Source organism: Ruditapes philippinarum, unplaced genomic scaffold (assembly GCF_026571515.1).
Source record: "Ruditapes philippinarum isolate M1 unplaced genomic scaffold, ASM2657151v2 ctg6262_1_1_1_1, whole genome shotgun sequence".
Taxonomy (NCBI): Eukaryota; Metazoa; Mollusca; class Bivalvia; order Venerida; family Veneridae; genus Ruditapes; species Ruditapes philippinarum.
The window spans coordinates 62,242-73,952 of record NW_026861664.1 but is presented as its reverse complement, the minus strand read 5'-3'; the positions used below and the strand labels follow the sequence as shown (position 1 = coordinate 73,952).

General features: G+C 33.4%; 1 protein-coding gene across 3 annotated transcripts; it reads right to left on the bottom strand.

Moving 5' to 3' along the window:
• Positions 1 to 3,181: 3,181 nt before the first annotated feature.
• On the bottom strand, positions 3,182 to 10,242 carry LOC132716441 (DNA polymerase epsilon subunit 3-like). Of its 3 annotated transcripts, none has more exons than XM_060699713.1 (5): positions 10,088 to 10,242; positions 7,627 to 7,710; positions 6,548 to 6,633; positions 5,550 to 5,668; positions 3,182 to 4,628 (listed from the first exon to the last, which is right to left on the bottom strand). In XM_060699713.1, exons 2-5 carry the CDS (start codon positions 7,690 to 7,692, stop codon positions 4,411 to 4,413), a joined length of 489 nt encoding a protein of 162 aa, XP_060555696.1. In that variant the 5' UTR covers positions 7,693 to 7,710; positions 10,088 to 10,242; the 3' UTR covers positions 3,182 to 4,410. The 3 variants fall into 3 exon arrangements, with proteins under 3 accessions (XP_060555696.1, XP_060555698.1, XP_060555697.1); XM_060699715.1 differs by having other exon boundaries at positions 10,163 to 10,211; XM_060699714.1 differs by having other exon boundaries at positions 10,034 to 10,193.
• Positions 10,243 to 11,711: the final 1,469 nt, after the last annotated feature.

The following is an 11,711-nucleotide window of genomic DNA, read 5'->3' as shown; positions in this document are numbered from 1 at the left end:
ATCTACGCCGAAGAATTAAGGGGAGATCACTGTGTGGAGATTGCCCGCTTATATGACTGAAATACTGTTGGAAAAAGGCGTAAAATGAAACAAACAAACAAACAAAGTTACATTGGATAGTACAACTCCTAAAGATGCCCAAATACTGATAAAAATAGCTTATGATTATAGTTTAAAACAAAGATATATGCTACAACCTGCAAAAAGCGCTATCTTAGAAATAGGCAAACACAAAACACTAATTATGTTCGTAATGCCAATTGAAAATAAAGCAACACATCTTGGTACTTAACGAGCCACATCGACTAAAGAAACAATCACACATACTGGTAATGAGAATCTCAAAAAGGCAAGACGTACTACATTTAGTCTACTTTCTGCCGGATTTCATGGAGAAAATGGTCTTGATCCGGAAAAATCGTTACACCTGATAAAAACTTATGTATATGCAGTCTTATTATATGGATTAGAGGTTATAATCCCACCACAAAAGTATATATTACAATTGGAACTTTTTCAAAAGAAAACAAATAAAAAAACAAATATTATCGCTCCCGCAAACTGTTGCAGATCCTGCTCCATATTTACTCTCTGGCTTTCTACCAGTCAAGACAATTACACATAAAAATCTTGAACTTCTTCAATAATATCTGTCATCAGTAGTGTTGAGAATAAACTTGCTAGAAGACAATTAATAGTTAAAAGTATGAATAGCTCCAGTTGGTTCATTGAAGTAAAGAAGCTATTTTGGAAATACGAACTTGGTGACATCAACCAAAACCTAGATCATCCTCCAAAAAGTGTATGGAAAAAAAAAACAGTATTCAAAACTGTCTTGAAGTTTAAAGAGAAAGTAATTAGTATAGCAAAATTATACAAATCGTTGCAATTCATGAATATAGAATATACTCCTGGAAAAGTCCATCCAAATATTACAACAAAAGGTAACTCTATGCGGGAAATAAATAGATTTCCTATCAAGTTAAAGCTACTTACATCAACATATATATTGCAAAGTAATAGAGCAGCATTTAATACCCAGTGTGTCAGCTAGGAAATAGCGAAACATTTCCTATTTGACTGCGAAATCCTTGAACCCCAGCGTAAATTAGTACTGTGTGAAATTAAAGAAGAGTACACAATATTAACTGGAGAAAACTTTAATGACCTTTCTTCAAAACAACAAATTGGAATAATTCTAGACTGCACAAATATCCCGAGAATTAAGCCAGAAAATCTACACAAACTTTAATATCAATGCCGACGTCTCACCTACCTTCTTCATTCAGCAAGATACAAGTTGTTACTGTTGCTCAAGCCAAAGAGGATAAGGAATAGTGGCAGAGTAATCAACACGGTGGTGCAACAAACATAAGTATATTTTTACAGAATCGGTGTATATAGATTGTATATGATATATATCTACTTTGCGGGAGGAACTGTGAATTTAAGTGCAACTGTACATATGTAGTGATATTCGGTGGAGGATTATTGTTACACTCTGTTGACTACACAGAGGTTCGCCTATATTGGCGGTGAAGATTAACAACAACAATGGGCATCCACTTAAAATGTTAAAGTATACCCATATTATGAACTACAATTAAAACTTTGACACAAATAAAAATAGGTTTCTATTTAGCATGTAACTAAATTACAGAGAAAAATATCTTGACTATTATTTTACTATGACACAATAAGACAAGAGCCACCGCCAGGCGGGGGCAACGCTCGACTTTTTACTTTTTCTAAAAGGTTTGAACAAATCTTAACGTTTCCTTTTTATAAATTTAGTTGGTCTGTCTTGTCACATTAGTTTTGTTTATCTATTTTGTATATATATATGAATAGAAACACGCAATTCTATAAATAGAAACACGCAATTCTATAAATAGAAACACGCATTTCAATAAATAGAAAGACGTAATTCTATAAATACAAACACGCAATTCTATAAATACAAACACGCAATTCTATAAATAGTAATAAGGAATTCTATAAATAGTAACGCGCAATTCTATAAAAAGTAACACGCAATTCTATAAATAGAAACACACACAATTCTATAAATAGTAACACATAATTCTATAAATAGAAACACGCAATTCTATAAATAGTAACACGCAATTCTAAAAATAGTAACACGCAATTTCTAAAAATAGAAACACCTAATTCTATAAATAGTAACTCGCAATTCTAAAAATAGAAACACGCAATTCTAAAAATAGAAACACGTAATTCTAAAAATAAAAAATGCAATTCTAAAAATAGTTACACGCAATTCTAAAAATAGAAACACGCAATTCTAAAAATAAAAACACGCAATTCTTAAAATAGAAACACGCAATATACGTTGTTGTTGTTGTTGATGATGATGATGGTATATATATACACACACACACACACCAATAAATATATAATTATGGTCATTTAATGCACAAATCTGAAAAGATTCAGTAATTTAACCTTCAAGGTCAAGGTCATTAAAGAGCCCAAGCAAATTTGGGTTTGATAAACAACAAGGTCTGGTCCTTAAGAATGTTCTGTTATAATATGAAGTTGATCCCTTCAATAATAGCAAAGTTACTGTCAGTTACAGCCAAAACAATGAAAATTTCAATAATTTGACCTTCAAAGACAATGTCATTAATGAGTTAAGGTCAAGGTCTGTCGGGTTATTTTTAAGAGTTATCCTTGAAGATTATTATGTTCAAGTTTCAAGACAATCCATTCAAAAATAACAAAGTTACAGCCAATAATAGCCAAAAAAATGAATATTTCAATAATTTGACCTTCAAAGTCAAGGTCATTTATGAGTTAAGGTCAAAGACTGTCGGGTTATTTTTAAGGGATATCCTTGAAGATTATTATGTTCAAGTTTGAAGACAATCCATTCAAAAATAACAAAGTTACAGCCAATAACAGCATGAACAAGCAAAATTTGGACTTTTAACCTTGAAGGTCAAGGTCATTTTTGGATGAAGGTCAAGGTTAGTGTGGTCTACTGAAAGGTCTTGTCCAAAGGGTTGTTGTGGCCAAGTATGAAGACAATACACCAAGAAATAAAAAAGTTATGATCCAGGTACAAGTTTGCAACGGCAACGCCGCCATGACTTTAACAATACCTCTACTTTTTTTTTCAAAAAAAAAAAAAGTCAAGCTAAAAATCAATCTTACAAAGTTTTGAATATGAAAGTTTGACTTTAATGTGTAACTGATAATTACAAGTGTTTGAATGTTATTAAATACATTTACAAATTAACATAAAAGCATGTCCTTAAAAAACTGAAACATATAACTTGACCCTCCTGTTAATTCACACAGAATCTTAAAAACATTGTATTTAAGTATAATTGGAGATAAATCATTACTAATTAAAATCAGGGTATTGACAAGGGTCAAGTTCAACACAGTAATTGAAATTCTGCCTAACAAACTTTAAACAAGACATGCTGTATATTGAATAAAAGAATATCTGTCTGACTCTACAGACTTTAAGCAAGTAAAAACATGCCGTATATTGAAATAAAAGTTTATCTGTCAGACTCTACAGTGAACTTTTCTGAACCTAATGACCCATGTTCAATGTTTTTTGTTGTTGTTTTTTTAAAATAAAATATCAAAATTATCAAGCTATCATGGGTTTAATACAATCAACATGACGCACATGCATTTAAATAAACAACAAATTAAACAAAATTTATGGTGAGCTGACAATTTTCCAAAATATTGAAAATGATGAACAACACAAAATTTCACACCATAGTTAAGCACACCTCAAGTAATACAATAAATACAAGGCCGTCAACATTTTTACATGTCAGTCTTTTTCAAAATTAACACTAAATGAATTGTTGTGCTATGCTACGAGTTATTATTTCAGTTCTTCAAAATATGCAGTTATTATTTCAGTTATTCACAATATCAAGTTATTGTTGTAGTTCTTCACAATATGGAGTTACAGTTTCAGTCCTTCATAATTGGAGTTATCTTTCCAGTTCTTCACAATATGGAGTTCCTGCTCAAGTTCTTCACTATATGTAGTCATTATTTCAGTTCTTCACAATTTAAATTCATTATTTCAGTTCTTCACAATATAAAGTTATTGTTTTAGTTCTTCACAATATGGAGTTACAGTTTCAGTCCTTCACAATACATGCAATATGGAGTTATCTTTCCAGTTCTTCACAATATAAATTTATTATTTCAGTTCTTCACAATATTAAGTTAATATTTCAGTTTTTTACAATATGGAGTTATTGTTTCAAATCTTCACAATATGGAATTATTATTTCAGTCTTCACAATATAAATTCATAGTTTCAGTTCTTCACAATTATAAAGTTACTGTTTCAGCACTTCATAATATCAAGGGACACTTGTTTCATTATTTTTACAATTTACAACACCACTAATCTTCACTAGTATCTGAAATCTCCACAACATCTCCCTCCCCTCCATTTATAGCTCCTCCTCCTTCCTGCCCACCTTCCTCCCCATTATCTTCCCCTGACTCCTCCTCTAAAACAACCACACCCTCATCTTCAGCATCACCACTGCCTGACACATTCACAGATTCCTTCTCTTTTTTCTTCTGGTCTTTTTTGCCTTGCTGATTTTTCTTAAAAGCTAAAAAGAACAACATGTAATGACGATCTGTAATTCAGAGGAACAAAATTTATCTTTACAGTAAATCAGTTTGTCAATTGATAAAGACTTTAAAAAGAATTGACATTCATGCAAGAGTTCTGTGGAAAATTTGAAGCATAAACAATCAGCAATTTGTGTTTATTTACTCATCTGTGTAATTTATTGTGTTGTACAATATATCACAGTTCTAGAAGCTTGTTTAGATTAGAGTACACCCCAGGGAAGTTGGGACACAGTAGTGAGAGCTTCCACAAATTTACCAGTAATATCCCTAATGTCAGAGGTAAGAGATATGTTATTTAAGTCAGCTACATAATGTAAATGAGCCATTGGTTCAGTCCTCACCTATGTAATAGTAAAATATAGATTAATGCCTAAACCAACATAATGGGATTGCGACCAGCATGAATCCAGACCAGCCTGCGCATCCGCGCAGTCTGATCAGATTCCATGCTGTTCTCTATCAGTTTCTTTACCTGCCATAGGGCTTGAATGCGAACAGCATGGATCCTGATCAGACTGCGCAGATGCGCAGGCTGGTCTGGATCCATGCTGGTCGCAAACCCATTATGTTGGATTTGTCGTGACGCGGCTCAAAAATAGATTAATGCCTAAAAAACAGGAGCTGTCAGTAGAACAGCAGGCTTAACTATGAGTAACCCAGAAATCTTTTAAATTCAAAATGACAATAATTCAGTCATAAAATCCATGTGTGAGTAATTGGAAAGTGATCTTCAATTATTGGGGCAAACATCCCCACCAAGTTTTTGTGACAACTAAGACAAAAATGTGGCCATTATAGTGTTAACAAACTAAGTGATGACGGAAGACTGAGGACAAACATTAATTTATCTCAATAGCTCATCCTGAGCCTTGGACTAAATATCTATTATCTCTAACCTTCAAGACACTCTTTCAGTGGGTCAACAAACTGATCAAACTCCATGTCTTCAAGTGCATCCAAAACATCTTTAGCTGTGATTGTTTTTCTCTTGGACTTTAATGCAAAATTATTGGAACTGAAAAGATAAATTGACAACATGGAGAAATGCAGCACATCATGTGATTTACATCTTTACATTACCTGGCAGAGTTTACTAAAAGCATATTTATAGATGTCAAGGCCTGGGTGTAAACACTTGTTTATTGTTAACAAGTGCTTATAATATGTCATTAGGTTAACAAGTCAGATGTAATTTTTGGCCAAACCTTGTCTTATAGACATGAACAAAAAAGTGAAGCCTTAGATTAGAAGAGGACCAGCTATTAATTATACAATTTTTAACTTTTATACTTGAAACAACGCAGGATTGTTGGTAAAACAAATCAGTCAGCAAAGTTCTTTTTCATTTCACATACTTTAATAATCTTCTAAAGATTAAATGAAATTTGAGTAAGTCTTCAGTATGATAAATTTCACTATAAGTTACCAATGACCTATATTATATACATGTATTTTTGGTCAAGTTTAAGTTGTGCAATCATTGTTTATTTCATTAGATGACTTTCAGCTTTACTGTTGTAGGGAACCAAGGTGAACCTCAATTATTTACTTCCAGTACAGGTTGTCACAGGGAGTAGAATCATCGATCATCAGGTTTGTTAGATAGCGTTGTACTTTCACTGTAAAGGTCATAGAGGATTTCCAGCTTTAGTGCTGGAGAAAGACCTCAATGAGACGCCCCTCTGTGCATTATTACAGGCACAAACGAGCATCAGAGTAGAACCACCAATAATCCTTAAGTTAGCTAGATAGCTTCCCCATTCAGAAGAACTAAAGCTTCTTGATGGGATTCAAACCCACAGCGGTGAGAGGCAAATGGTTTAAAGTTATCGACTTAACCACTCTACCACAGATGCCCCAAAATACAAAGATAAAGAAAAGGCTAGAAACTCACCATGAGGTAGCATACAATACAAAAACACTGGCTGCCTTTGAGATTGCAAGTCGAGCTTCTTTTGACACATTAACTCCATCTGGAATCTGTGAAAAAGAAATTGATTACACATACATATTACATACAGTCATACACAAAACATTGTGTTCTTTCATAACATCTATAGACATTACAAGAAATTACCATTATGGGACATTTATAAAAAATGTTCAAGGGATAACTTTATCAACATAAGTTATTTAATTCTAAATGAAGACAGAATATCATATGCAGGCCCATAAAATATTGCGTGGTGACAACAGTATCAATTCTTTCTTATTGCTAAATTATCCTGAAACCAGGTTTTATAGTGAACCAACTCAGGGTCCTTTTTTATCATCAAAGATGTATTTACTATTACAAAAGTAAATGTGAAACGACGTTTAAACAACAACAACAACAACAACACATACAGTTTTTCAAAATATTATTATTTTGTTATTGATGCGTTTCGGTGAACAACACCTTATAATAATAAATATAATAACATTCTTTTTTAAAGTAGATGTGTACATTTTTTTTCTTTTACACTTAATAATCTTTCTAAACATCAGAATAATAAGACATAAAATATGGAAATTTTTAATTTTCAGATAATGTAAACAGTATATCATTAGTGCTTCAGAATGTATTGAGCGCGGTCTCTATCAAAAACTACTGACAGCTATCTTTATTTTTAGCAAATGCCAAAATGTGAAATACTTATTAATAAGTAACACTGATAAGTAAAACACTTTAATATGTACTTAATCAAGCAAAATCATAGACCTATTACTCTACCTATTACAGTTATAAATGAGCCGCTTCACGACAAAACCAACATAGTGCGTTTGCGACCAGCATGGATCCAGACCAGCCTGTGCATCTGCGCAGTCTGATCAGGATCCATGCTGTTCGCTATCAGTTTCTCTACTTGTAATAGGGTTGGTAAGCGAACAGCATGGATCCTGATCTGGCTGTACAGGCTGGTCTGGATCCATGCTGGTCGCAAATGCATATTGTTGGTTTTGTTGTGACGCGGCTCAAATAAAGGAACATACAGCATCTTTTATAATCCTTGTTATCACAGCATTTGGAAGATTGAGATCCTCTGGTCTCTCAGCCATCTTTTATTTATTGAAAATCTGGAAAAGAAGTTTATTGTTTATATTGTTTGAATTACAGTAGAACTTTGGTAAATCGAAGATGAAGAGACTTGCGTAAAAACTTCAACACATCGGGACTTTGACTCATGAATTGCTCTCAATTCCATGACAAAATTTTGACCCATGACTAGTCCTAATTATAAGATCTATAACAAAACCCATTTCCAGCTTTGCCGTGAACAAATACAATCCGCTTTGAAGTATGGGAACCAACATTTTTACGATAGCCAACTGGTTCCCATCTTCACAGCGCAGCACATTTTTGCACGCGGCAAAGCTGGGCCCACGTTTGAATTTATCGAAAGATTTTATAAATCAAGTAAAACGGCAATAATCTTGATGTTTATTTCGGCTGTTGCGTTGTTTATATTACCGTTGAAGTTCAAAATTGACCATCATTGTGAGGAATTATGTCTTCTGTGTCGATGGACCAAAGGATTATGTGAAAATATTGGAAATGGAATAAAAAACATGGTGATGATGACGGTAGGTGTGCGGATTTTTTCCGCGAACATTTTTATCTTATGTATTATTATAGCGAGCTCGATGAGCGACTTTACAGTACCGCGTGTACCTGCTAAGTGATGGTTTTGAAACTTTTGTCTGAAGTACCCAATTGGACACATCGCAACTTTTCTAATTAAAAGATAACGATAAAAGCCGATGTACTCTGATTGAAAACGAAAGCGTAGACTGGTGTCCTGCGCACTTATAGAAGAACCATAATAGAAAGGGGGAACCAGAATAAACGGAAGCAGTGTATAAAATACTGAAAGACAATTTTAAAACGGAAAATGTAAAATAAAAATGAACGATTATTTTAAACTATTTTACGGTAAGAGAAAATCGAGCTCACTTTGAGGCTTTTTACCCCCCCCCCACCCACCTTTTCACCCGTACAGCCCTTTTCCCTTTAATTCCCTTATGGGCCTGTTTTTGTTTATATTATTTCACATTACATGTCCCGCCCCTTTCGCCCTTGTGTCCACTCCAGGTACTTGTTTGGTGCCTTCTGGGTCCTGCTTGGGGGTTTCCTGCTTGGGTGTGTCCGGGGGCGGCGTCCTGTGAACGTTGCCTTTGCCTTGTTGACCTTTTTCCTTTTTCATATTAGAAATATGATTTTTTTCAAAACGGCTTATAGTAAGTTTTTTATATTTACGATCAGTACATGTGCTGGGATTGACAAATACATTTTATTTGGATTTTAAAGGCGTTTCAAGCTCCCCACCCCTAGCTTAAGGTCTTCAGCGTACCCGTTTATATACTATGACATGACGTGAACGCTGAAGATAACCCCATAGGGAAAGTCCACCAATAATCGTGCCAGGAATCTGACACGCTCGTATTTATTCATCGAACATGCCATGAAGTAAACTGAAGCATACCTTGATAAAACTACATATAATCTGTTGATAAGTCAAGAATGGACAAATGAAAATATTATTACGAACATAAACTACCTAATAGTTTCCGACAGGTAAAATTTTCGGCACTTGGCCGCCATATTGCCAAAATGTTTGATCACGTGATTACGAGATTGACCTTTACGAACCCATGTGCCTCAAATATTTTTATAAATTACTTTTTTTAAAGATATTGAAAAAGGTGATTTACTGACTTTTATATTCAATACAATCGTATTTATAAGTGCTAAAAAATTAATGAAAATAAATAAAAACATAATCTTGAATAAAAGTATCGAAATCATGTCAACAAAATGTTCTAAATATAGTACACGACTCTATTCAAATCTGTTCCCGCGAATGACGTCATACGAGATCTCGCGTGGCACCTGAATGTCATGGCCAACTGTAGTCGGCGTAAATTGATATTTTACAGTTAAATAGGCAATTTTAATGACGGTATTAATATTTTGATACTTTAATTGGTATAGAACGATATAAAAATGATTGTTTTATCGTAAAATGCACAAGAATTGATTGGGTCAAGTGTATTTGCAAGTGAAAAACAAGAATAAATCAACTTATGTTATTCTGGTAAGGTTTCGTAACGGGTCTAATCCAAAACTTTAATGCCGCATCAGATGAAAAACAAAAATGTTAAAAAGCGGCTTATAAAGTTTTGGAGGCCAGAACTACCCACCCAAAGTGTCTGTGACAGAAAGTAGACACAATAGGCATGTGGATGCAAAATATTCTATAAAATACTACATATTAAACTTGCTTCCACTGAAATCCGCAGAAAAATTATAGGGAGCACATTTAGTTTCAGAATCTGTATGAATTTATATGGACAGCAAATTACAGGCTCGCGAAAATACAAGACAGAATCATATCCCTACTTCAACGGGTTGAGTTGGTATTCTTATACAATGAAATACGTGGAGAATATTCACCCTTTATAAAAACTGCTAATCTTTCATGAATACATCGCTATCGTTTAACAGAAAAAGCTTTAATACGTAAGAATCTTCGTTTCCCCGCCAATAACACGGTGCACCATAGAAATAGTTTAAGTGTGACAACTAATTGATGGGTATGGGACAACTAAATTATACCATTAAAAAAAAATTATTTTTTTTAGCTCACCTGTGTTGCTAACTATCTCTTATAAACAACACCTCTTAAACCACATGGTTAATTTTGAACAAAGTCCACTGACCTTTTCCACACTGACCTTTCTCATCACTTAATTTATAAAGGAAAATACACCTAAATGGTCTTCCTGTATAAAAAAAAGAAACACAACCGTAATTAACCACTATAAAATGTATATTTAAATCAAAGCCCTGGTGTGAAAACGAAAGTCGATGACTAAAATGATGTTTACAACAAAGGAAAATAACTCATACAATTATGCACATATGGTTCTTAACCAGTACCTTTTCTTTTAAGCAATCTATCTATCTATAAAATTGATACAAGTTGATAAAATCTTACTTTAATATGATCTAAAAATATATCAATATAAATACTTAGAAAGGACAGTACTTTAAAAAAAAAATATGCAAAAGAGTTACGCACTTCCCTGCAAGCTTCAAGTTGATACTTCCATTACTTTCTTCAGTTATGCCCTGAAAAAAACCAAACCTGATCGCCATACAAAGACTCAGTCTAGCCCATACTTGTGCATTGTGAAGGGAAATAAATTTATATTTTAGTAGTTTGAGTAATGTGAAAACATGATCACACTTCAAGCAATACTTTGCATGTTTAATTGAAGATGTTTTCTTTTATAACCATATTTCTATTCTTTAAAAGAGCTTATTAACTTAATACACTTATTTTGCCTTGTACTTTTAAGCTCTTCCATGATAGAGAACATACTGTGATACAACAATCCTGCTAGATAACAGAACGACAATTCTTCCAGGGTTCACTCTTGCGTATAGTTATATCTTCTTCCAGTATAGCTGGTTGTACCAAATAGCCACCAGTTCCTTCCTTGCATTTTACTTTTCACTTCTATTGTGTCTTTAATTAAACATCAAAGAGAATGACTTCACTAATTTGATATGTGTACCTCGAGTTCTTTTTGAACATTTCAATTAAATTGTTTACTAAATTAAAGTGATTCATTAGAACTTGTTTAAAGATTTACAACAGAAAATAAATATACAAGAAACTTGTGATGAAGCTTTAATGCTTAACTTAAACAAGGTATCATTATTGTTCAAGAGCCAGATAAACACATATATGCTGTAAGAAATAATAACACAAAAGTTAGGAGGTAAGGAATGAAGAAAGTTCTTGACAGAGTGTACAGTTTATACATGGACATTCTCTGATACTTTACATTTTGGTCATTTTACCTTGACCTTGACTCGGCACAAAGGTAGCAAGGTTTGGCACATCACATTGTCAATGTCAACATTTCAGTCCAGTTCTTCAAAAGGTATACAATTTATAGAGCGGATACAATATTGTCTGACAATTTGCCCTGTGTGTCCTTGACCAAGCACAAGAGAGGCATGGATTCTGCCAATCACTTTGTTTAGGTAAACATTTCAGCCAAATTTG